This window comes from Gymnodraco acuticeps, unplaced genomic scaffold, assembly GCF_902827175.1.
Source record: "Gymnodraco acuticeps unplaced genomic scaffold, fGymAcu1.1, whole genome shotgun sequence".
NCBI classification, from domain to species: Eukaryota; Metazoa; Chordata; class Actinopteri; order Perciformes; family Bathydraconidae; genus Gymnodraco; species Gymnodraco acuticeps.
The window spans coordinates 575,989-603,793 of NW_022990054.1; the positions used below are offsets into that span (position 1 = coordinate 575,989).

The 27,805-nt window shown below is 41.1% G+C and overlaps 1 protein-coding gene across 3 annotated transcripts in view; it reads left to right on the forward strand.

Annotated features, from left to right (window-relative positions):
• Positions 1-11,631: 11,631 nt before the first annotated feature.
• The window catches only part of trim44 (tripartite motif containing 44), a 51,130-nt gene continuing 34,956 nt past the window's right edge, over positions 11,632-27,805 (forward strand). Inside the window, exons 1-4 of one of the 3 annotated variants that reach the window (XM_034215980.1) lie at positions 11,632-11,919; positions 12,672-13,348; positions 15,166-15,243; positions 25,879-26,163. In XM_034215980.1, coding sequence (XP_034071871.1) covers positions 12,704-13,348; positions 15,166-15,243; positions 25,879-26,163 — 1,008 coding nt within the window. In that variant the 5' untranslated portion in view covers positions 11,632-11,919; positions 12,672-12,703. Of the gene's footprint in view, positions 11,920-12,666; positions 13,349-15,165; positions 15,244-25,878; positions 26,164-27,805 lie in introns of all 3 variants that reach the window. The other 2 variants (XM_034215981.1, XM_034215979.1) reach the window with 2 other exon arrangements.

Consider the following 27,805-nt stretch of genomic DNA (forward strand, 5'->3'; position numbering starts at 1 on the left):
TCATCGGAAATGTAAATAGGCACAGGCTTCTCAAGCTTTGGATGTTTTTTTATATTTTGCAGTGGTGTGAATGATACTATGCACATCTAAATTCAATACTTTAGCCTTACCCTAACTCTCAATAGCCCTATTAAAAACACATTTGGCTAATGCTCTCCACTAACCGGTGTCTGTCAGGTTAGAAATAACAACATGTAAAGGCTAACGGTTGCATGGCAACTAGTGGAACCTTGTGAGTAAAATAAATGCCGGTGTTTAAGCTAAAGTTAACAATATCAGTGTACAATTTACAGTTTAATGTAGAAGTGAGACAAAAAAATATATAAAAAAAGACTGTATGGGTGAAGCGAAGGATCGTAAGCTGGTTAGCAACAAGATTCATAAAACACTCTTAAGTCTTATGTCTTTATCTTCTACAAGGATCATCAGGTGTCAAAAATTGTAAATGATTGCCGGTGACATGCAGCTTTATTCTGTCTTTCACCACAATGATGTTCACAGGCTTGAAGTACAAATGTAAGACCCTTGTACAAATTTGTTTCAAAACAAGTCAGTGCTTTCAACCAATTCCTGGTTCTGACAATAGCTTAATAAGCAAACTAAAGACCGCTGATATAACTTGACAGCAACATTTGTCATTTCAGCTGGAAACATTGGAGGTCACAGACACACCCAAACAAACATCTGGTTTTACAGACAGACAAACAAATGGAGGGTAGCGAGAGGAGAGGAGCGGACAGATTGGGGACGTTCAGCATGCTGTGCAGGAACGACATTCAGGCCAGGCCACGACCCCGACCATGTTCTGTTTTCATAACCCTCAGCCTTTCTGAAAACATCCCCCCTCTCATACCCGAGCTCTCAGCATTTTTTTTCCTGCTGAAGTTGCTGCTGGACTCCAGCATATGCCCTCATGTTCCCATCTGGTAAAAACAATAGGTGTGTGCGAGTGTGTGTGTGCAAGCCGTCAGCAGGCTTGTATTTCAGGCTGATTCTGTGTTTCAAAGACATATTACCCACATCTAAGACAGTTGACCACCAGAACTAATCCATTAGTTGTGTTGGCTGTCAACATGTCGCCCTTCATAGGTATTAAGGATGCCTCCTTCTCCTTCACTGTCCCCCCTTCACCCCTCCCAGGTGTTCCCATAACTCACCGGGCCTCAAATCCCATGCGGGCATTCCTGAACTTCAGAGGCATATCGGCAGATGAGAGCCTGGATTTATAGCTTGCTGACGGACAGTGGAAGGGGGGGTAGGTTTAGTGTTGGTGGGAAGGTGATACGATCCGCTTCAAAGAGTAGGAAGCGTTTGTTGTTGTTGCTCTCCTACACTCGCTGGTGCACACATATGCGAAGCTCCCTTTCCCCTTCTGTGCCTCTGGCAGCTGGCGTGCTCAGTACAAACAGTCAAACACAGTTATCCTAGCTTTCATTTAATTTTTTGCAACCGCCATGACCAGATGTATAAGATATTGCAGCTTTGAAGTTAGCCTTTCCTACTCTCACACATTGGCGGAGTCACAGAAACTATTACAGACATGATTTAAACCTTTCATTTTTCATAATATCAAAGGTGACCCTTCAAAGATTGCCTGCAAGACTTTTTTTTTTATTATTGCACATGCATAAAATATTCCTCTTGCTCTTAAATGCCACCTCCATCTGCTCTATTAGATTTTGTTTGTGTGACTTTACATACACAGTTAGAGGTCACAGACAAATGTGTGGAAGTTTACATCCATCTTTATTTGTGTATGTGTGAGTGTGTTTTTGTTTGCGTGTACGAGCACCCTCTCTTTGCAACCAGCTAGTGTTATATTGCAGGATCCTACGCAGTGTGTGAGGTTGATGGATGTGTAGAGGGGTGTCGTTTCTCTGAGCCGGATGTGTAATGAACCCTGCTTTGCTTCTGTAACATTTGAGCTGATTGATTACAAACAAAGGCCATTTAACATGCAGGGGTGCTGCCTCTTAACAATGCAACATAGCTCCACAGATGAGATTATACGGCATGAGAGAAGACCACAACGCACTGCTTGTTAAATGAAAGCCATGCTGTTATTAAGCTTTCCTTCCTCCCACATGTAACAAGATGATTCATGTTACATTTTCCCGTCTCTGTATTGTAGTGGAAGAATGAAATCACCACACATTTTTACAGAAATTAGCAGTTTTTGTTGCTGCAGCTTCAACAGGCAAATTGTCACTTTTATATCCTTTTCTCTTTCCCTCCGCCCTTCTTTTTTTAATTTAAGACTCACTGCTCTTTTCCTCTTTGAGTTGCCCAACTCGACTCATTTGTTAAGGTGGAAAGCTGATGTAACTTGTGGCTCTTATTCCCAGTAGCCAGGGCGATCCAGAGGACCCGGGTCCTCCCGCTGCTTAATCAGACCACTGTTTGTTCACTCCCTTTTCTCATGGTCCTGCCTGCCAACTAAAACCAGCCAGGCATTAATGAAAAGCAAAATCTGCATTTTCTCTCACATGAAACTACACTTCCAACACTTACATTATCCATTCGTATATATATTTAATCCTGTTCCCATTGTGTCTCCCCATATGCCCTACAATTGTTTTCCCTCTCTTCCCCTCACAGGGAGCCTCTCTCTATCCTGCCTCATTTCAGTCATTGCAGGAGAGCTGTAAAAGCCTAATGCTAGATGTGTGCGTGTGTGTGTTTTGAGTGTTGCGGTGGCCCTGAAGTGACACAGTGAGGGTATAAATAGAGTAGGCCCACAGATCACTGTGCCAGACAGAATGTGGCATCTGCTGTGCTGGGAGTGCAATGTGTTTGAGAGCCTCTAAACGCCTCACCATTCCTCTTCCCTCCCCTCCCAGCCTCTCATATTCCTCTTCTCTCTGTAGCCCTGTCTATTCACCCCCCCCACTTCTCTCTATCTTTACCTTCATCATCTTCATATTTCCTCCTCCTACTATTCCCTTTTCTGCTTCTTTCTTCCCTTCATTCCCCCCTTCCCCCCTCTCACATACTGCCACACATATGCTGCCATGTGTTGAGTGTTGTGCACTCAGTCCCATTTTCAATTTAGGCAATAAGATCCTATTTCTAAACACACAGCGGGAACCGGAGAGAGAGAGGGGGGGATAGAGATAGAAATCGAGGAAGTGGGGAAAATGGCCCTGCAGTGGTTAACATCAAAGCACTGATTTCATATTTAGAACTGTGTACAAATTCATCTACCGACACACTACACATGTTCAATGCAAAAACAATTTAATCCCGTGGGATTACGTGGTGTACTAGCCAGGCAATCGCAAGTGGGAAGGGCTAACTGTAAGCGCAGGAGATAACAGCAAGGTCATTGTGATTCTCTGCAGGTTTTTTCCCCACCCAGAGCAGATGATCAGTCCTACTGATTTAGCGATTCATTTCCCCATTCTCAGTGAAACCATTACAAAATGACGCTAACCCCTCTGCCCCCGCTATGTCACATAATGCAGCGTACCGTAGAATATTACTGTATACAGGATTGTGTATCTCAGCATCATGACTCATTCATACTTCACACCTACACTCCCTCCATATACGCACAGGACACAACATTCTATTAAGAATGATTTATAGGATCAATGTACTTACTGTATTCATTCATGTATCGTTGTTTTTCACAGATTCGCTTAATCTGGTTTTGCTGTGACTAGTGTTATATTTCCTCAAAGACAGGGCACAAACAAGCCGCACAAGCACATACACACAAAGTCCCAGTGTCAGCCAAACTAATAAGCTGCTTAGCTGTCATTAGATTTCCTTTTTTTTTTTAAGGGATTCATCCATTATTTATGCTTCCTCCCTCTTTCTCTTTTCATTTTATACCCTCCTCCTCAGCTTCTTTCATGCTCTATGACAGGTAGTCTTCTGCATTTGTTTGCTGACTCAACGTTATATCCACCCTCTGGCAGTCCAATAATTGTTTTAAGAGTTGATATTGGACACTGGCTGTTGGACAGGGAGTTAGAGTAGGGGGGGGGCTGCAATGTGGAGCTATCAAACCGTCAGTCAGGGAACAGCAGCAGGTCATCTTTTCATCCTATTGTTTGCTCGCAGGCAGCGTTCTCGCCCGTGAAGACGAAATTCAATCTTCATCCTTTCACTCACTGTATTTGTCTCCCCCCTCCCAACCACCCCACCCTTTCAACAAAACTATTGTCTGTTTCTATCGTTCCTCTATACTCTTCCCTTTTTCTCACTTCTTCTTCTCTGTCTCCTTCTTTCTCGCGACTCAGTCAGTCACAGCAGCAACACACACACAAAAGACTCCCCTCCATTTTGATGGCCTCAGGCATAGTTGTTTGAGTGAACATTGTGTGTTTCTCTCTCCTTTAAATCTGTAATTACCTCAGCGATTGTGCCAAATGCAGTCTCACCCCCTCCTTCCCCCAACCCATCTCCACTCAGTCAAGGAAAGGAATCAGGTTCATGTTGCTACCTTATGACTGACTGTTGTGGCGTTGCCTGGAGATCCATGCTAGGCTCTGATCAGACGACACAAATCATATGACTCAGAAGGTCAGCATGAAAAGATAATGAGGGGTCTGTGATGTGAAATACTTTGATTTAAAGAACTGTTGTCAGGTTTTATGTGGGAAATGTGTTTCCTATTTCTTTTCCTACTGAGAGGTGTGTGGAAACCCTTAAATCATCATCAGCAAACTCAGAATTGTGATTGTTCTGGCAGCCAAATAGCACATGTATTGCCAAGTTGGAATGATTTTTCAATTTTCAAAAGGACTTCTCACGCATTTTCTGCCTATCTCTCTAAACACACTCACCTTGGAGCTGTCTCTGTTTCAGTGTGTTGTCAGCTGAGTCCCCGACGTACGTGCGCGAGACCCACTGGATGCCATACTCGGATCTGGAAGGTTCGAAGGCTTTTGGCATGAGTAATCATCCTGAGAATTTTCCAGTGCCAGGAAGCCATACGTCAGGGGGCACAGAGGAGCATTGTGACCTGGCACCCACGTTTCAGCGCCTGCTGAGAGGGACCAGAGAGCGAAACACAGAAAGCCATTGTTATATAGGCCCAATGATCTGCTCTGTGTCCTCTGCTATGATGTCATGGCACGCAATGTTCCAGCTGTGACCAAGCAGGCCTGTCTGTGGAAACAGTCTGTTCATCGAAACATTGTGTGAATTAGAATGTTTTTGCATGAAAGCGAAAGTGAGTTTGCAGCCATATTTTCAGTTAAACAACTTTTAATTGAGCTCCAAAGATTTGGATGCTGATGCACACTACTCTGCAGAGTTTGACTTAGTGGCAAGTACACATTTGTTTGCTTTTGATGAAGCACAGATGTAGCAGGAAAATGTGTATGTCATGAGTAAAGCCGAGGCATAACAACCTTACACAAACCTCTGAATGTGTTTGACTCACTTTCATCAATCTCTATCCAACGGATCAAGTCCAGACATATAAAACTATTTATTTGGGAACTTAGCAGCGGCATTGCGATAGCTGTGTACAAAGAAAAGTTACGAAAGTGGAAAACAATTCTTTCCCCTTGCCCCTGCCATATGATATATGGTTTGGTATTTTTGTGACTTGCCATGCACAGTACAGTAAAAGTAATTTGCAATCCAGAAGTGCACAACATCTTTGGTGTCAAGCTTCACAATGTTTTGCATAGTCTGCCTGCTTACCCTATAAAGCACCTGTGCTCTATTCTATTTTGGTGACAGTCGGTGAAGGCCAAACAGTTAATCGTTATGCACAGAAAAACTGACAAAACGCTGATAAATATTGAAAATTCAGACCAGAAAATGGCATTCACCTTGACAAGAGATTCAACCTGACAGTGGCCATTCATTTGCTGTACCTCATATTCATATCTAGACTTCATATTCATTTATATTCACACTCGCAACTCCTTGACAAGAATCTCTCCTAATACATGCAGCTCTGTTCTCACAGTCCATTACCAAAATCCTTCTTTTGGCTATAAATCCAACAGTGAGTAAAGGATAGCCACTTACTATAATAAATGCAAGAGCCTTTACACACAGATCACCTTCCAAAGCTAGCAGATTGAGTTTACTCATCTATCACATTAAGCCAACAGACTGGAAAAGGACTGGAATGCAAAGAGGTCCAATATTATTTTTCAATATATGGTCCAATCCTTACAGTAAGATAACTAAAGTGGCATAGAGCGCAGACCTATGGTAAATTAATATTCTCCTTGGATGGTCTCATTTCCCGATTTTGGAAATTGTTCATGAGCCAATCTGAGTAGGGCGACACGACGCTCTATCGACGGCTCTATCGACGGCTCTATCGACGGCTCTATCGACGGCTCTATCGACGGCTCTATCGACTCCGAAAATCGGCTCGGTGTGTAAGGACCTTAAAATGGTAATGGAGAAAACAGGGATGCTACAAAAAGCTGTCTTTCATATTAATGCTCAGAGCTTTTAAAAAACATCTTGGCAGCTTGTTTCCTGAGCTTCCCTAGTCAGGCAAATAATCTACTTGGCATAGGTAATGATGTTAGTGGAAATTGGCATGTTGGTTTTGGTTAAAACTGTTTTGCTAATAGACATTTAGATAAGATGTGTTGTTGTCCTCACATGGATGATAGGAAAACTTAATTAAAAAAACATATTTATATTCGAAGATTGTGAAAAGATCCAAATCAATTGCGCATATCTCATTAAGAATCCAAAAAGTAGACGATATATTTTCTGAAAATGTATGCAAATTGCAGCAATTATTCATTCCAGCCTTATTTGTAAACATAGTAACCTTACAATTCAAATTGTATGAAACCTACGAAAAAAAAACAGAACTTTTCCATTTTCCACCTCCAACTGTTGCTCAAACTAAGCTATATGCTCAACACACATTTATAAAAAAACAATCCATCTACAGTATACTGCCTGAAATGCTCTCTGAAAGGACTACTGATGTATGATACATTGCAATTTGCCTCAGGAATACAAGCCTAAGCTTAATTGCCTCCACACACTGAACTGTGCAGTGAGAATTCAAAGTCATCATATTAGCCGTGCTGGATGTTTGGTTCTGAACAACGTTATTACCGACGTCCCCCGGCTCCCTATTTCTGCAGCTCTGAAAAAAAGTAGACAGTGAACCTTGCAGAAAGCTGCCGGTTGTATATTGGCAGGCCTACGACCGGTGGTGTAAGACAGTTACGTGGTTACAGAGTGTGTGTAACAGGCCGATAAGAGCAGTGTTGTCAAATAGAGGTGGGGTACGGTGAAGGAATATATGCCAGGCCAGTCATGGTGATTCACTCGGTTCATATGCTTTGTGCTTTCCATCCCACTTCATGTCTCTGTGTCCATCTAATATCATGCTTCATGTGTCTTGGAAAAGCCTAGCAGAGATTCACTTCATGGAGATTTGGAAAATACTCGAACAAAAGAGACTTTAGATAAACTGTATAAAAAAAGGCAGTGGGAAAAAGTGTCTGCTAATCATTATCTTCCAGAGATTTTCATAAAACCATCTAAATAATAGAACAATGCATGCGTTCCCCATAAGTGTGTGAATGATACGTAGAAAAAAAACATGGATTTGTGGTCACAATAAGGACTGTTTCCTTGCGAATATACACAAATTCAAAGACTCATAATTCAATAGCTTTGTAGAACCTGGGCTTACAAAAACAGTTGTGATGCAGTACTCTCTGGGGATTATTGATTAAATGACTTATTGATGGAAGGCTGCAGCCCCGAAGCTTGATATTGATTCTGGGTTTCCAGGGAATAGAGAGGACACGACAGCCATAAAGAGATGTTGTAACTCATAATAGCCTTGCAGAGGCTAAGAGGACATTGTGAATAATGTGGTACCATAATCTGTGCAGGGCTATATTGCTCATAAAGTCAGAATGTTGGAATGTTATAGTGCATGAAAAAACCCATGTCAAGTTTTTGTTATCATTATGGGGGACTTTGACTCTAGCAATACCAAAACAATGGTTCAACAATCCAACCTGTAGCCTCTTAGAGGAACTTACAAATGCAAAATTCCCTCAACCTTTAACTCATATTCTCCTAGTCTAGGAAGTGCTTCTTCTCAGCCTCCACCCATTCTCACAAACTTGAGTATTTCTGTGTTTATGACAAAGCACTGAAAATATGTTTTTCTCCTTCTCTAAAGAGACAAGAAGGCGAGAGGGAGACAGAGAGAGAGATAAGTGTATATGCCTTTGGCAGTAGATGGTAATGACTTGCTGCTTTGCATGATACAAATGATAATGTGTTCTGGACGTATTTATGATAGAGCGGCCATTTGAAAAATAGCAAAACTGAGGCTGCGGCCTAGCAATTTGTAAATATATGACCTCAGTTCTGAGGCAGACATTACAGCTTTAAGTTAGATTAATGAAACTGAAATAGGAACTTCACTCAGGTGCTGAGAAAAACAAACAAATTGTTTCTATTCAGATGAACCTCTGTACACCTTGTTTTTTACACTGAAGTTGTCTCATATCATTTTTACCATGATACTATAATCACAGTTAGCTGTGAGATAATGCTACAGAATATAAAGAAAGTCTGATTGATGACAGCTATGGTCCTACAATACACCAATGGAGCTGAAATCAATGCTGGGAAAGTTCCCGACCCTATTAGCAGGGGGTGGAATCATAACAGGTCTTAACCTAATGACGAGAGGTGTTTGAACTGAAGTTCTGTAATGCAAGTAGAAAAAGAAAAAGCTTACATTCATGCCAATCAATATTCTCGAAAACCATTGCTGTAGACATTTCAATTATATTTAAATATCTACATTAACGAAAGGCTTGAAACTTTAAGTAAATATCAAAAAATGTATGCACAAAATCCATCAGCTAGGGTGGACTAAATATAGGTTTTGAGTGCATTCTTAGGAGAATATTGTAAGATCTTGATATTACAATGTCTTGGATGACACATTTATCAAATAAGGCTCTGTATCTCTGTCCTTCATACAGTATGTGCTCTGCTTACAAAATTGTTTTTTCTTCTTTCCTCACCTGCATCTCACTGCTCACTGCCTCTGATCATGCTTGACAGCTGTCCTTCCTTTACCTTTCCCTACGCATATCTCACAAAGCAAAACTAAAAATGAAGCAGGTAAACTCCATCTGAGCACAATTAAATGAATCCCTCTTTACTTCAGTCTGTGTTCCTAACCACTTTTGAAGGAGTTAACTTAAAAAGGTTTTATTCAGCAGGGTTGAGTTATGCTGCAGCAAGAAAATGGCTCCAGGAAGCCACAAACAACCTTGCAAAACAGCATATTGATTGTGCTTTATGATGCACAGCTATGACAGGTTAAGGGATAACATGGGGAGTTGAGAGACAGAATCAAATATCAACAGATTTAGGTTGAGAGAGAGAAGTGCTCCTCTGACAGACCGGTGCTGTTTGCACTGACAGAAATTTCATCTAGAAATGACCACATGCCAATAAAACAATGTTAAAACTGACGCATTAGGAAGAGCTTTCTGTCTGCTCTCTGTGTGTCTGCCAAACCTCCCGCCTTCACTCTTGGCGGCCTTTTCTCAGAGCTTGGCGTTTTTAATGTTGCCAACTTCGAAGCACAGGCTATTTACGATCTGTAGAAACACAATTTAGCTAAACAATTTAGCCCAAATTGTATGTCACATTTTATTCCACTGCAATCCCTTGAAGAACAAATCAAAGTTCCCATTAGTAGCCACATTTTGTATTTATATTGAGTGCTTATTCTGATTAATTGCAAGTCAATGAGCCTTTTAATTGTTTTCAGTTATATGCAGTGTGCAAGATAATGTTGTCCCTTACTGTTTGGCAGTTTATTGCTGTGAAACATTTGAAATAAGTCAGATGGCCGTTTAACTTTCCACTGACCATGTGGTTTGGTTCATTACTAATAGATCATTTATGGTTGGAAGTGCAAAATCATTTGTGCTCTTATTTCTGGCCAAAACTCGGATCAGAATCATTCATACATCATACATTTAACAGCCTCTGTAAACACATTTTTATTTCAAAATAAGCATGGCTTAAGGAAGTTTCATGCCAAGGCACATTTTAAAGGAGCAATCCTCCTCAAAACAGCTAAAAACGTTGGCAAAAACAGCATCATCATCATCCATATAAAGTGGATGCTCGGGGCTTGGAATGTAGTTTATAGTTATTTATTATGTCCCATTTAAATCACAGTTGCAGTAAACAATTGTATGCCAAATACTGCTTGTCTGAAGCCTAGCTCAATAGCCTCTTTAGATCTCTCAACAGAGAACAGCTTGTTTTTCCTCATCTCTCTGTCTCTCTCCAGACTTCTAATCCTGCTCCATTGTCTCTGTGCTGGTTTATGGAGGGTAAGGAAGGACGTGTACAGAAGGGAAAGCAGACATCATAATTAGAAACTCCCCATTAACCAGCGGTGTTCAATTTCACAATGTGTTTACCCTAATTTAATTTGAACCTTATCCTGTATTCAAATATAGGGCAACGTTAAGTTCAGCCTTGTACCTGCCATTCACTTTTCAGTAATGTATTTTGAATGCATGCATGAACAATAACAGGCACTATTTTTAACACTACTTAAAGCTCACTAAAAAAAACGGATTGCTTTTCAATTGATAATATAGACCTGATATTGCTTGAGTTATTTGTATCTAATCACCAGGCCCTTATATTGACATTAATGTTGTTAAAACGTTGGCATTGATGATTATAATATGAATAACAGCATCAATTATGTTTTTAAACAGAAGACACATTTTAGAAATTTGGGGAAAAGTCTGATCTAAGGTTCATTTCAAAGACTCATTATCAAATTCTTACTAGCAACAAAATAACATAAGATGATCATGATCATGATTTTTGTATAATTTTCTGGAAAATTCTTTCTACAAAACAATGTTATATTGCATTGGTTGAGAGACCATGTTTGCTTGTTAGGTATTCAAAGTACTATGATAACTAATTAGTAGCCTATGACTTGTACATTACACGATGACTACCATGTCATCATATTAATCTAAGCAAGCCTGTTATTTGAGCGTGCAAAGTATACATGCAAGGTTTCAGGAACGTCTGCAGTTTTATAAAACAACCATGATATAAATACTTTTTTTCTTTTCTTATTTTTGATGAAAACAGGAGCTGATCATCGTTGACTCCATTGTAGCTAATGTTAGCTTAAATGCACACATGAGTTCTACATACTCTGCCATCATGTGGTTTCTGTTGAGTTTTGAACATGTTTTTATTATTCTATTCCTATTTTTAGCACAAAGAAAACTCCAACTTAAGATCAAATTATTTAGCATGTTTTGACAATGGATGTATAAAGAGAACATATAAGTCAGTGTTTGCTAAAATAGCTTTTATTGCTTTTATTTTTTTGTTGCCCGATTTGAATGGCTTCAACTTAAATCAATGAACGTTAGCTTACAGCTGCGGCGGGTAGTGTTAAACAGACGTACAGTTAGACACATTAAAGACCATACGCGGTGATTAACATAACACAATTATTAAAACAAAATCGCTCATGACAAAACTACTAGTTTAAATATTAACGTTGCAACTGTAAGGAGAGTGTTTTTCACCTGCCTCCGGCAAGGAGTTTCACTTTGTTTGTAGTGCTTGCTTGTCAAACGGGTTTTCTCTCTCCAGCCTCTGCGTGTCTCTGCCGTTCACATACACACAGGAGACTACAAGCAGGAAGTAGAAGAAAAACAACTGATAGGAGCTCATGAAAACAAGGAAGTAAACGCTGTCGGATCGAAGCAGGAGCCCCTTTTATGCTGTAAAGTGAACGCAGATCCGTCGACAGCTCAGTAATAGAATTAAAAGCACCACGGCTGTGCTAAGGAAGTTAGCCGTCAAGCTAATTCCTCCACTTTTTTCACAAAACAAGCCTTAGACGGAGAAACAGGAAGGAGACAAAGACAAGTAAGTACACTGCAGAGAGTTGCAAACCGGTAAACCCCACAGGAATAGGGAGGACATGTCTGTATGTGTGTGTGAGGAAGCACTGTATGTCTGAGAGAGAAGTAGCAGAGAGAGAGAGCTGTGGCAGAGGGAGAGTCTTTTCTCTGCATTACAGCATCTTTCTTCCGGTTGTTTGTGTCAGCAGTGGGGAAAGAGTACACAGACATAGCCCAGGAGAGGAGGGTTCAAAGGAGGAATGGAAAGCGAGGAGAACATGAGGGTTCTTTCTGTGTACAAGTCATGCACCTCTGCCTTTTACTCTTTCCTTTTCACCCCTGCAGAGTGAAATGAAAGTAGGGTGCGAGGGCATGAAGATAAACAAACAAAACACGTAAAGGTCAGGGCCTGGTGCCATGCAGAGGAAGGTGAGATAAGAGTAGCGTGGGTGTTTGGTCATGCCCAAGGTATAGCCATACTCAGCACTTTCTGTTTTCTGAGTTAGTAAACAAACTGAAAACAAAGACAGTAAGGTGACTGCAGATGGGGTGTCCGTGTGTATTGTCCTTGCGAAATGATGATTGTGTGTAGATTTTGTTGCTCTGGATGTTGTTTCTTTGTGTGTACCCCTCCATATATCCTCTGCCAACATCACATCAGAGGGGATTAGTCCAGAGGATCTTGGACTTTCCCCTGTGCAAATACGAGAGCTGTTCACAGAAGGTCACAGCTATTAATATCCTGTCCTCTACTCTGTGTGTCTCCTACAAGATTAGTCCTTTTATCCCCAGAATTATTATCAGCCACCATGGACCAAAAAGAGGTACCCCAGGATGGAGCTTTGGGGCTGAAACATGAGGAGCTGCCACAGATGGATGGGTCATGTGATGCCTGCGAGCCTGACGAGGCACAACCGGCCACACACGTGTGCTACACTTGCAGCTTCGCCTTCTGCTCCATCCATGCTGACAGACATGCCAGCAGCACACATCACCCCATAATGCCTTACAATCACGAGGGGACACAGGCTAATGGACTTGGCAACAGCAGAGACTTTAGAGTCGGAGATGGAGCTGAGGATGAGGCTGGTGTGGAGAGGGCATTCGGGATGGCCGCTAATCAGGACATGGCGCTTCTCGGAGGGGCCATGGCTAAAGTCGATGAGAGTGGTGATGCTGTGGAAAAAGATGGAGCTCAGAATGGCGTGCAGCTGGAGGCTGAGCCCGGCGATGGGGCACAGGGCGCAGAAGCAGGGCAGGAGGCCGCGGCGGCCGGAGAGGCTGGGAAGAATAACAACGTGACAGTAGAGAGACTGCGCTGCAAGGAGCATGAGCAGGAAGGCTCCCTCTACTGTAAAAATGATGAGAAAGTCATCTGCGTGGTGTGTGCCGTGCAAGGTGAGCATCGCGAGCATGAGATCATCACGCTGTTTGAGGCCTACGTCTGGCAGAAGGTGAGTCACACACTCGGAACACATCGGGTTAGGTATGGGCAATATATTGATGCTAATAGATATCCTTACTCTCCAACAGTAAAGTAATGTCACTTTTGCATTTTCAGTCTTGTACTGTTACCCACTTAATCATTATATCCAAATCCAAATAATGATTATATTTTTATAGGCCTGCATAACATAATCAAAATGTTCACAAAATCACAATATGGACTAGTACAATATGCAAATCCACTAAGCGATGGTAAAGGCAAAATATGTGAAGATAATCATTCTGAATGAAGTATTGTGGTCCTTCAGAAAAGTCCTGCCATACTAACAGTACTCTACTAAAACCCTTTATAACCCTTAATTTACTTAATGATTTAATAATAATGTGAATAATTTTTCAAAGTTGATCATTCCCTCTGATATCGCAAGTCGCAATATCAGTCAAAATATCGCAATCAGTTATTTTTCTCCAAATGTGATGTCATGATCAACACTGCAATCTCAACAAGATATTTGTTAAAAAAGACCATGATAAATACATTTAGTCATATCACCCAGCCCTATGACAAGTGTGCATAAGATAAAACTCCTCTGTTTTATTTACAACATGCTCTCTACTGTACTTGAACACAATGTATTTAACTCTGAACTCTATGACATAAAGTATTCAAAACATTGTCTATCTGGTTTGCATTTCAAATTCAGGCTAAATAATATGTCAACAGCTGTAGGCTAGCAGTCTTTAAGTCAACTCATTAGAGCTCTGTAATATTTTAAACATAACAATGTATGATCACCCACATGATCTCATTAATACATGGATTCAATTACACGGCTACATAAATAATTCCTAGGAAAACTGTGAAATGGGAACATTATGAATATATCCCATTTATGTTTGCTTGATGCCAATTCACCCTTCCTCCATTTCCCAGATGGCTTTCTGCTTCAGGCGTATTTAATAGGTCTAGGGAGTCAAAACTCAGCATTGCAGTTGGTCCAGTAAGCCGGGCAAATGCGGTGCTGGATTGTGAGAATAACTCCATCATCACTCAGTTCTGCAGAGCATGGTGTTTGTGATGATTATAGAACCAGAGGCAGATGTTATCAGCCCACTAAACACATTCAGTATGGGTTATTGCACAAAGGACCAATTAACAGAGGTGTGATAGTATCAGAAACCAGGACTTCGTTTTTGGATTAATATTTCAAACATTCAAGGGTTTTGTTTGTGGACACTGAAATAAACTGAATGACAAAAGCGGAGCATTTAGCTGTAGAAGTGACGACCCACATCGCGTGCTGAGTGTAATTTACAGAGCACGAGTTTTGTCCTTTACCCTGTGAATGCACATCTGAAAAACAAAAAGTAGAGCAGTACAATTTAGTGGTCTACTCGTGCATCATGGCCACATATGGAATTGATTGATGAGAGACAAAGGGGTCATACACACACACACACACACACAGCCTAAGGCCACATTATTTACCATAAACCTACTCTAGGTTTTATCCTGCTTACTGTGTCAGTGTATTCATGTGAAAGATCCATTTATCTCGGACAGTATTGATATGATGGCAAACCATAAAAGTCAAAAGTTATCCGTGATTGACTTGTCACAGTTATACGATGCATTTTCTTTCTAAAAGCAAAGATATTTTCATAATATCATTTTGGTAAAAAAATACGATGCATTTTGTCTGTATTTGTATACAGTTATAAACTGATAAATAAACATACAGTAATTTTGTTCTTCTCTAAATGATTAGTGGAATGACGAAGTACTAATGTTGAAATGCTGTGTGTTTGTGTGCTCCGCCTGTAGAGCAGGGAGGGGTATGACCTGCTGGGCTGTACACAGCGGATGTCTGAGACAATCAAGACCAGGTGGACCAACCCCGAGGTGAGTTCAAACCCCTGCACACAGAACAGTGAGTCCATTCCTAACACAAGTTACACAGTCAGGGCAATATATAGAAACCCTTCCCAAAGGACTTGAACTCAACTGTTCTCATTAAGTAAGGAGCTCTTATCAAGTGAAGTAGGAATTGATCTGCAGTAATAAAAGTTTGACTTGACCTTCTTGCAAGGAATGACAGCAGTGCGTCAGCCTGATACATTTACTCTGCAGACCCTGAAGGTCTATTTTTTATATTTAAATGTATATATTGCAGCTTCCCAGGTCTCTGCCTTTCCTAACAGCCAAGTTACAGTGTGACGATCTCATTTGCAGACCATGAATCTGATATTCACATTTTTGTTCCATCTTGAAAAAGCTAGTATTTTTATAAAATAGCTTATGTCTTATAGGAATAGACCATCTTGTTTTTATCTCTGGTAAGGGTATGTTTTCATCTCTCAAAGCTCATATCAGGGGAAAGGAATCAAATGTGAAAAACAGTGATGAGGCTGCATACATATTAATGGAGGACAAGAGGCGTAACCTAACTCGAAAGGCCTAGATTGCTGTGCGTCATTCAGCCTGTCAGCTTGCGTTGCCGGGGTAGATAAGAAAAAAACGTTGGTTGAACCGGGTTTCAAGACATGATGAGCCATAACAAAGCAACACAGAAACAGCCATTACTCATTTCTAATTCATTGTGTACAGCAGTAGCGGTATATAGACTGCAGTGGGGAAGCATCCAGAATGAGATAAAGAAGGATTTGATAGAGATTATGTTATAAAGGCATTGGGTCGAAAACACGAGACAATTATTTCCATCCATATATTTATCATGCAGTCCCATTCACACATCACATACCTTGCCTATTGGTGTTCTGCAGATATAATCCATCTTAAGGCAAAGGAGTGATGGCATCATTGTGTGATGACTAAATCATGAAAGGTCAGATAGGCTTTTTCTGACTCGGCCCTTCTGTGCTAGTTCAGAGGTTGTATTTTCAAAGAGACTTGATTTTAACATGTGGCTTAACACTCGCAAATGTAATATTTATTACAGGGCTATTTTGGTCTACATATAATTCACTTTTTCATTTCACACACACTTCTATACTCATACAACCAAGGTTTTCCTCATCTTTATACTGATGGCATTGTTGCAACATTGAGCAGAATCATATTCTGTGGTAGTAACTGACAGAGGTCACACACATTGGTTTGTGTGGCTCAGATTGTACCAGCCAATCATGTGAATTGAAGACATGAAAAAAGAGTCACTAGCTCAAGTTATGTTCTTAACCCCATTTCAACATTTCTGTATGACCTTCACCAGGTTGCCATCTGAAACACAGCGTGCCCGGTCGCCTCTTTCTTAATAGCAACCCAAAAAAAGCTACAAACTGAATTTTCATGCCAAGTCAACCTTGAAAACAGTGGCAGTATTTTCCATTACAGATGCCATATTGAGGTCATGTTGTGCCACTGAAAATAAAACCTTCCCGCAGACGGTTATATGTTATGCAGTGAGAGGTGTTGCAGTGAGCTACAGGATCAGGTCTCAGCTACTTAGAGTCGACACAGCTGCACCTGCTCTCTCAACAAACCCCTGCAACACCTGTTCTGCCTTGTGCTCTGCTTAAAATACTGTGCGTGAACCCACCAGAGAGCAGTGGCACACCGGAGAGTTGCTCAGTACCTGCAGAGACGTGACCCAAGCACAGTGGCATAATGAAGAAGGTTCATTTGGCTGGCCTGCCTGAGAGGTAACACTTTTACCGGCAGCCGGCACCCCACCTGAGTTCATGTCGATTATCATACTGAAATATCAATGCTGCCCCAAGGACTTCCTGGACATTCAGTGTTGTGCTGTTCAGCTGTAGAGGTGCAGTGTGCTCGGCTAAAACAATCCACTTACCTGCTCACTCAGAGGCCACTATGTGAGAGACCTTTATGTGGATTTATCGGCGTGTCCTCTCTGCTCTCTGAAATGTCAACGTTTCTTATTATGCATGACAGGCGACCATCAGAGTGACGGCTCCTGATTGTCTGTGAGAGAGAGAGAGAGAGAGAGACAGGGGGAAAAAAAAGAAAGACAGAGGCTGGAGGAGCTTAAGTTGATGTGTGATATTGACTTCCTAAATGACTTCGGAGGGGAAGAGGTGTGAGCAGCTGTCAGTAAGGGGGTGGAAGGGTGAATGAAAATATTTAACCCGTAGCTGGTGTTTTCTTATTAAAACTAGCCTGCATAATTATCTACTTTCCTGCAGGTACAGTGATTGTAATCTCTCAAAGCTCATATCTCCGCTCTCCACAGGGGAATGGAATTTAATGCAAAAAAAACCCAGTGATGAGGCTGCATACATATTAATGGAGGACCGGAGGCGTAACGTGACATGAAGGACCAAGATTGCTGTCTGTCAGCTTGCGTTACCTATCGTCGAAAGAGCTGGAAATGATATGTGAATCATGTTGTGGCTTTAGCAGGTAGTCAGCGTATTTATCTCGCTCTCATGTTTTATTTACTCATTTTGCCGGGCAGGGTGTCTGCTGAGATGCACACAGCCTGTGGAGCCTCTCTCTGCAGCCACAGAGAGAAAAGTGGGATATCTGAACGGCAACATCAGTCCATTCACAAATGTGCATGTGTGTGCAGGAGCTACATCCGCTTTCCTCGCCTGATCAAATCTACGAGAGAAGTAGACGCATTAAGGCTGTCTTAGGGAGCCGAGGCTGAGGAACAAACGGAAGAGGCATGAAAAGAAGAGGCTGCTACTGTTAGGTTTATTCATCCTGTGTTTTCTTGCCCTTCTCTACCTCATTCTTTTTCTTCCTCTCCCCTCTCTCATTGGAGGCTGTCGTTCCCATTCCATCTCCACTTTTAATTAAATTACTCGGTATCATTACCCAGAAAGTTGCTTGGCTGACATTGCCTCTCTCAAAACTAATAAAAAGGTGCTGGATATTGAAACTCTGCTGTTATAAAACCAAAGGCCTTCTGTCTCATGTTTCCGTCTCTCCCCTGTTCATTCTCTTACTACCACACTTTATATTACTTTGAAGAGCTAGCATTTTACAAATGAACTTGTATTGCTGTGTTGTGTTAGAGGTTTAATTGGAGAATCTCATCTCTGGAAGAGATAAAAGAGAGCGTGAGAGAGTGTGTTCACTTGGAACGGAGCCACTATTGCCAAGGGCAAGGACAGTTCAGATCCATTTACTCCTAATGTTCTATTAATGCTTTTTAAAAAAGCATCACACAAAACAGATATCGGAAAAAGCAGCGGAACTCGCTCTAATTTCAAAGAAAGTTAACCATTTGAACTCTAGTGCTTCCACAATGTTAGCTTTTAAGAAATATCAAAGTTAGATAAAAAATCTCTTGCAGATCCAAAAATAATATATTCCGCATCTGCATTTTTCATCACTTCATTGAAGCTGCAGGAAGCTTAAATTTAGGGAAATATTCTCGTTCAAGATGGCACTATTTTTTCTGTACCTTTGATGTCTTTGGCATCGTGTCGTGATGTCATTTTGAACAACACATTTGATGTCTGTGAAACTTTGGGATTTAAATGGCTTTTGGCCACAGAAATGCGTGTGATGATGGACCCACTGATGTGATGTGTAGATGAAAGATGTTAAGACTAAAATGTTGACTACTTTGATATTTTCTGTTTTCAGATGACTTGATTTAAGTGTGTCCTCCAACCCAGGGGCTCCCAAAGTGGACCCTGAGTGCGAGAGGATTACAACATTTAAAAAAGAAAAAAATTATCATTTTTTAAAAATTATTAATAATAAAGTGTGCATAGACATTTTTCAGGGGCGGACTGGCCATCTGTATAATTTCCCCACAGTGAGGCCCCCCCCCCCCCCCCCCTTTGATAATCCGCTAGCGCAGTGTTTCTCAAACTTTTTCATACCAACCAAGGACCTCTTAACCAATAAAAAAACACTCACGGACCACCTAACTCCACAAATATCCCAAAACAAGAGGCCAGTTTACCACTCCAACAGTACATAACAGCCTAATAATGACAGCTTAACCTTCTCTATATCGCCTCGTTCACACAATAAATCAACACTACAAGGATAAATGTTCATAAAATACATCCATTGTTTGTATGTGCTTCTTGAAATCCTAAAAAACACATCGTTTTTCTAGAACAGATTACAAATCGCCAGAAAATGGTACAAACAAGTGGCAACATGTGTGACGAAGGTGTAGCGCTGGGCTATATCATGCAATCGAAAGTGAAACTTAAGCACGCTCCATTGAATACACTAGTGTGTGAAGCTAATTTGATTTGAATGTCTTGCCAGGTTATAATCAGGTGAAGTGTTTGTGGAAATTCTAAGAAGAGTTTTATTTTTAGCGAATCACAGTTCCCAGCTCACTGATTCTGAGGAAACATTTTCAGACTCAAGGAGTTTTTTTTCTTTCCATGGTAAGTCACTTTCAGACCAGCTCGGTGCAGAATACATTGTATATATGAACTCTGAACTGACGTGCCGTTTTGGCATGTGTTTGCAGTACTATCATTCCTGTATTTCTCCGACAACACCTGTGTCAAACATGGCTGCTTGGAACCTGTTTGGAGGCTGTTCGCTTGTTATTTCCAACTTTTCTTATCATGAACTAGGCAGGTTTCCAAATTGCACCATCTTTGTTATGCCTGCTCTTGGGATACAATCGCCATACACCTGCCAATTGTAAATGTGTAGACATACACATACAGACAGAAATTCCCTGCTTTACAGATTGATAACAACGGTTCTACAGTAATAATTGAAGTCATTTTAGAAACACAACCTGAATCGAATTAGCTTTTCCTAATCTGCTAGCCTGATTTCCTGACTCTGCCTGTGCTCTCTCCCTCTCTCTCTCATCCCCTGTCCTTACTCTAACTCTGCCCTTGTAAGCAGTGTGCCACTGTCTCTCCTGATGCCTCATTTTGTGGCCTCAGCTTGCAGCAATGCAAATGAAGCTTAGTACGCATGAGTGCTCCTCCCTTACTAGCTGGATAAATTCTAAGAGAAATTCTGTCACTGAGTGAAAGGGCAGAGGGCTCTTGTTCCACATACACAAAGAGCACTGGTCCAGGATCACGCCTCCCATCTGCCACCGAGGCCACAGGGACTCGATGATAGGTCAAGGGGCTCTGTGGAAGTCCCGGAGATTGGAAGATTGGATAAAGGAATGTGTCAGAGGACAGATAAGATACTAAACATTTTTATGTTACAATTCTCTCCGCCCCATCCATGTTGTAGCTCTGCTCTTAGCTAGCATTGTTCTCCATGATTTAAAGCTTTCCGTCCATTCCTGTTGGTACCACAACTGAACAAAATGTGGACATTTTCAATTACTTGTGTAGGTAAATGTATGCCATGTAAAGTGAAATGAGACAGGAGGCGTTCATTCAAGATGATCTGTTGTCACCAATGATGCCCAACTATTTCACTTCTGCACCATAAGTATTGTACGAGCCAAAATGCTTATTTGTTGGCTCCTACAAAAAACAAGTGTGAGCTAGGGCAGACATTTTCTCTTGAACGTTTGGTCCTGCAAAGATGACTATTTATATTATTTGCTTTATTCAACATTATCAACCACAACTGAAGCAGTAGGCAAGATTGCATTCCTTCTGTGTTTGTTTCTCTGAACACAGTTTTGAAGTGTTGCGGCTAGTCCATTGGACACTGCTTTTTTGCCTGTGTTGTGCTTGCTGGTTTATGGCAATATCAGCGGAAGAAGTTTGGACTATTGGAATTGTTTGTAGCGCTGTGACCACCGCGCACCGCTGAGATCAAACCCTACAAAAGCGACAAGATTGATGTGAATGCTGTTGTGTTGCTGTAAATCTTTTAGGAACGGTGCATACTAGAAAATCCAAAATGAGTGTTAAAAACAGAAACGAGAATGGAATGTGCAGTATCAAATATTGAAAACAGGAAAAGCAGACTTACTCATGGTTCAAGATCCAGATAATCGACCTATACATCTGCATATATAAAAGCCAAGGCAGAAGTGGCTGCTATGATTGTGCTATAAAGACTGCTTAAAGACAAGCATGCAACAGGAACAGGAATTAAGTAAGGAAATGTGATGAGCCAAGTTTTAGCCTCTCAGCGACAGAACATATTGGGAGTTTTGCCACTACAAGTATAGAAGAGACGGCTAAATTACTCAGTTTTGTCCATTACGCCACCTTTATACAGTGGGGCAAAAACGTATTTAGTCAGCCACCAATTGTGCAAGTTCTCCCACTTAAAAAGATGAGAGAGGCCTGTAATTTTCATCCTAGGTATACCTCAACTATGAGAGACAAAATGAGAAGAAAAAAAATCCAGATAATCACATTGTCTGATTTTTAAAGAATTTATTTGCAAATTATGGTGGAAAATAAGTATTTGGTCAATAACAAAAGTTCATCTCAATACTTTGTTATCTACCCTTTGTTGGCAATGACAGAGGTCAAACGTTTTCTGTAAGTCTTCACAAGGTTTTCACACACTGTTGCTGGTATTTTGGCCCATTCCTCCATGCAGATCTCCTCTAGAGCAGTGATGTTTTGGGGCTGTCGCTGGGCAACACAGACTTTCAACTCCCTCCAAAGATTTTCTATGGGGTTGAGATCTGGAGACTGGCTAGGCCACTCCAGGACCTTGAAATGCTTCTTATGAAGCCACTCCTTCGTTGCCCGGGCGGTGTGTTTGGGGTCATTGTCATGCTGACAGACCCAGCCACGTTTCATCTTCAATGCCCTTGCTGATGGAAGGAGGTTGTCACTCAAAATCTCACGATACATGGCCCCATTCATTCTTTCCTTTACACGGATCAGTCGTCCTGGTCCCTTTGCAGAAAAACAGCCCCAAAGCATGATGTTTCCACCCCCATGTTTCACAGTAGGTATGGTGTTCTTTGGATGCAACTCAGCATTCTTTCTCCTCCAAACACGTCTAGTTGAGTACTTTTTACCAAAAAGTTCTATTTTGGTTTCATCTGACCATATGACATTCTCCCAATCCTCTTCTGGATCATCTAAATGCTCTCTAGCAAACTTCAGACGGGCCTGGACATGTACTGGCTTAAGCAGGGGGACACGTCTGGCACTGCAGGATTTGAGTCCCTGGCGGCGTAGTGTGTTACTGATGGTAGCCTTTGTTACTTTGGTCCCAGCTCTGCAGGTCATTGACTAGGTCCCCCCGTGTGGTTCTGGGATTTTTGCTCACCGTTCTTGTGATCATTTTGACCCCACGGGGTGAGATCTTGCGTGGAGCCCCAGATCGAGGGAGATTATCAGTGGTCTTGTATGTCTTCCATTTTATAATAATTGCTCCCACAGTTGATTTCTTCACACCAAGCTGCTTACCTATATTGCAGATTCAGTCTTCCCAGCCTGGTGCAGGTCTACAATTTTGTTTCTGGTGTCCTTTGACAGCTCTTTGGTCTTGGCCATAATGGAGTTTGGAGTGTGACTGTTTCAGGTTGTGGACAGGTGTCTTTTATACTGATAACGAGTTCAAACAGGTGCCATTAATACAGTTAACAAGTGGAGGACAGAGGATGCTCTTAAAGAAGAAGTTACAGGTCTGTGAGAGCCAGAAATCTTGTTTGTTTGTAGGTGACCAAATACTTATTTTACCGAGGAATTTACCAATGAATTCATTAAAAATCCTACAACGTGATTTCCTGGATTCTTTCCCCCCATTCTGTCTCTCATAGTTGAAGTGTACCTAGGATGAAAATTACAGGCCTCTCTCATCTTTTTAAGTGGGAGAACTTGCACAATTGGTGGCTGACTAAATGCTTTTTTGCCCCACTGTATGTAACTGAACCCTGAGTTTCACTATGGGGATTCATAAAGGGTTGTCTTATCTTATAGTGCCTTGTCTGAACTATGCTAACGTTTTTACCATAAGCTAACATTAGCCACAAGCTACTGATCATGAATTCAAATTTTAAATTACATTTTAAAGAGGATTATTGGACAATTGCAAACATAAAAATCGATATAGTTGTACTTTAAGTCATTGACAGACTAGCCATTTAAAAATAAATAGCTATGGTTTAACTCTTCATCAGTATACAGGCATAGGTAAAAAATCCAAAGGTCTGGCACCAGAGGTACAGGCAATGGCTGTTGACTGGAAAACGGGCAAAAAGTCAGGTCTCAAAACAAGGCATGAAAAAGTGGCTTAAGAGCTGTGCAAAACAAACAAGCCGATCTGGCACAGGCTTGAGGGAGACTGAGGCTTAATTTAGAATCATGAAATGGTTTTATTGCCCCGGTGATTGTTTGAAGATGCTCACTGTCAGGAAGCAGCTCTTGAAAGATGCACCCACACACAGTGAAGAGCAGAAGGACCCGGAAAGGCTGTGACAACTGTAAAGAAATTAAGAGTAAAATTGAATATGTAAATCCATCATGGTGTTCATGACACCTCAATCAGAGCAAGATGCTTCATACTCTAAAACATGAGCAACAGCTTAAGCATTACATTTTTTTCCCAATTACGAAATGAGGTAGTAAATGCCTTGTCATTTTCTTAATGTGTTTTCTAAGTGTTCACTGCTCACATTTAAATTGATGAGTCTTCTTGAAGATTTAATCATCTTGTATTGTAATTTTGTTGGATTTATTATATTTGAGCACTCCCTTCTATTGCCCTGTGCGTTAAAGTAAGATAACTTTCAAAGGCATAGAAAGATACATTTGGAAAAGGATGCTTGATTCACACCACTCTTTCACATTCAAAGATATGCTTCACTTGAGTATCTAGACAAGAAACAAATTGGTTGCTAGACCAAGGCAGTAGTAGTCAATTGTTACTAGTTAATTAGAAATATTTTCAGGTTATTGATTTTTGCTGAACCAAAAAGAGAAAAGGACTTTTTTATTTTGAATTAGATGTTAACCATGTCCCTTCGTCTGAATCAAAATGAGCAATGTGCAAACTTTAGTTTGCTCATACAAAGAAAGTAAATTAAAAATGTTACTTCTTGAGCTTGGTTTAATGGACAATTTGGAAAATCTTGATTGCTTGTATTGAAAATAGAATATACACAATGAAAATGTGGGGCCCCAGGGGCATTGGCTCTGCCAACCTCCGTAAAGACTTATGATTCCTCGCTTCGCTGCAGAGAGGGAGGCTGAGGGGAAGCTAGGTGGAGAGGAAGAGAGTGAAGTTCTGCCGAGGGAAGAGAAGAGACTGAGCAGCTGCTGTTCAGTGTTCATAGATAAAAGGGGTTATAACATATTCAGAAGAAGAGATCATGACAAGGAGATTTTTGGGTGTTTTAGCTTAGGACAGAATGTGTGCTGGAGGTGGAGCCACATCGGTAGGGTAGCCATCTGTTAATTGAGGTGTTTTTTAACCTAATGAGTCATAGCTAAAGAGAGTTTCATCAGGGAACAGGGAAATGGATTAAAACGGGTTTCTCAGTGAGCTGTTCAGTTGCCTTGAAAGCCAAACAGATGGCTTTCTGTGGTTGAAAGAGCCTCTGAGGTCTCTATATACAGATGGGATGCATGGAGTTCAGCTCCAGGGGATCTGCTTCATGCTATCAATTAGCTACTGCATGATAGAGACCAGCGGGCTTATTAAAATAGTATTCACATGTCAACATAAAAGTCAGAAGACTTTGCTGCTCCTATATTTTGGGTTTATGCATTATTCTTTTTTGCATCTGGATGTTCAATTTACATTTTTTCTGTCATCTCATCTAATGTTTTACTTGTTTAATGTCTATCTCTGCCTCCATTTTTCTGAGTTGATCTCAATATTTCATACCTACAGTAAAGTTCATTCAGGTTTCAGTGTTTCCCCTATAGCGGCGGCATTTTTTAAAAACTTTTGGGAAAAAATTAAAATAATAATAAGTGGCGACCCTTTTTCATTTTTGATTGTTTGTTATGTGGATTTGTAGTATTTGTGTTACTGTATGTTCAATAAAGGTGTATTTTTGCTCAATTTTGAGACATTGCCATTATGTACTGGCAGGGCCGATTTTTGGCATAGGCCTAGGGCGCCAGATCTGGGGGGCGCTGCGCTGGTAGCTCTGGGAGGGGAAAAAACATTTTTGACCGTTGGTGCTCATCCTAATTTTTGGCCTTGATGTAACAACATTCATAATTAAGTAAATGTAACACCCTTTTCACCCCGGTTACACTTTTCATTTGCCCTGTACGATGGGCGCTGTAAGTGATGAAAGTGTAGAAATAAGTTTCTGTTTTTGCAGTGTATTTGTCTTTTGTAGAGATTTTTCATTTATTCTTTATATATAAAATCTCGCCTAAAATCTTGTCTAGGGCAGCAAATTGGCTAGAACCGGCCCTGGTACTAGGCCTCAAGAGCCTTTCTTGTGCTGGCAGACACATAGAAACAAATTGGCGTGGTGCACTTCGCACACACAAAGAAATTCCACGCGCTCCGCGCTCACATTATGCTGGGCCCGCGTGCCTTAGCACCGCTGCTATGACTCCATCCTAGTGGAAACACTGGGTTTACTTGAAAAGGCATACCAGCATCGTAGCGTCTTGGTCATTTGGACTTCCTGGACTTACATTTGCCCAGTTCATTCCTTCACTTACACTCATCCCCCGCTGTCTCCTATACTTCGTCTCCATATCTTAGATGTCAGTAGAAGAGCTGGAGGCCTATGTGAACAGCCAGTTCGATGAGCTACGCAGACTGGTGCGTCTGGAGGAGAAGAGGACCCTTCATCTGGTAGACCTCAAAGAAGCCTTCCTAACGGCATCCGCTGCTGAGAAAATCGCTGAGATCTCTGTCGAAACGGAGCGCCTGCAGGAGGAGATGGCCAACATCACACACCAGCTGTGCCTGCTGGAAAAGGCGGAGGCGTTGGGCCCTGCGGGGGCAGCAGTAGCTCTAGCAGCGGTACCAGCCCACAGAGTCCAGGTGAGAAGAACCTTTGTTCGTTATCGTCCTTATTCTGATCCTTAAACTGCTTTCACACAATCAGCAGTCTGTATTTCACTTACTGCACAGTTACAGTGAAGGTAAATAGAAAGGTTAGCAAGTTTATAATGTCACCAAAGCCCAGTGGATTTTAAAGCTTTAATTGGCACTTCGGAAACTGTGAAACACACCATTTCACCTTCTTTATATTGCTGCTTTACATAACCTCAGTCTCATGCATTAGACTTCATTAGACTGATGTAGATAAAGGTGCTAAGATGTGGCCTATCTAATCTAAGGTGACTTCTTTGTGGAAATAATGAATGGGGTTTTTCATACCAGTTATAACTATCTTCAAGACAAGAAACTACTCAAAAAATTGACTTATTTATTTGGTATGGCTGTTGACAGTATTTTCAGATTTATTGAGTTAAATAAAAAATGTCCTCTGTAAAAACCTTGGCTGTCATACATGAACAACATGAAACGAGCATTTAGAACCTGGCTTTATTACATTCTCAGATTCCAGTCCTGGAAATGTATTCAAAATAATAAGATACTGAATGCACTTTTTTCAGAGATGAAAGTTGGTTAATAACTGGTGAGCATTTAACTTAATTCACATAGCAATCTTAGCTTGTTATAATCAAAATGCATGACCAAACAGGAAAACAGTTACCAAAATGAAAGAAAACCTGATGTTTTAGATCCAGAGACTCATATTTAAGTAAAGCTTAAATTACAAAATAAAATGACAAGACTCTATCTGATGAGATCATATTGATAGAGCCCAAACAAACACGGCCAATGATAAATTAACGTAGATTTTAAACACAGAGTTCTGCTGCCAAAGCAGTTACTGAGGGCAGCCTTGTAAAACTGGAACTATTGCCTTGTCAATTACAAACTATTTGCCAGCAAGCAGAAAGCTGTTATGTTGCTGATCATCTGTATCCAACTTTACAGAGCATGCTGTAGTAGATATTGTTTCAAATGTAAACTCAACCTGTCTTCCTTTGCTTATGATACGACTTATCTTTGTTATATTTCCGCTGATGGGGAGTCGGTCCGATGCGCTGCTTAAGGACACTTTAGGCAGGGTATCCTCAATGCTAGCAGCCATGGGGTGTGATCCCAGGCCTTCAACTTAAAGTATTATCTTACTAATGACCGCGGCATCTGCTACATAGTCATTATGGCGAAAATGTATATGGTAAACAGGTGCCGCAATACACAGCTTTGTTGCAAATGAAAGGAGAGACCAGCTGTAGTTATCCGGGCGTATATTATTTGAGAAAAATGCAGTTTTCCTATCAGTCAGCTGTGTCAGTGTCATACAGGTAGTTAGATGCACATAAATCCTGCGCTGTAGGCTGATGAAGCATACGTGTAACGGTGTTTGTCCTCTGTAATTCTGCCATGAACACAGCAGGTACACTCTTCTTCTTTTTACATGCCTGCCCGTTAGTCATAGTAAGCTTCCCATGCCAAAGTGCTGAGTGCTGTTACAGTATGTAATTCATTCATTTACACATACATTGGCACTAAGGAAATGGCATGCCAACACACTTGGGTCACTTCAGATCCTGCTGCACTTCACTCCCTCATCTCTAATTTGGAAATTGAAGTGGGGGCTTTTACT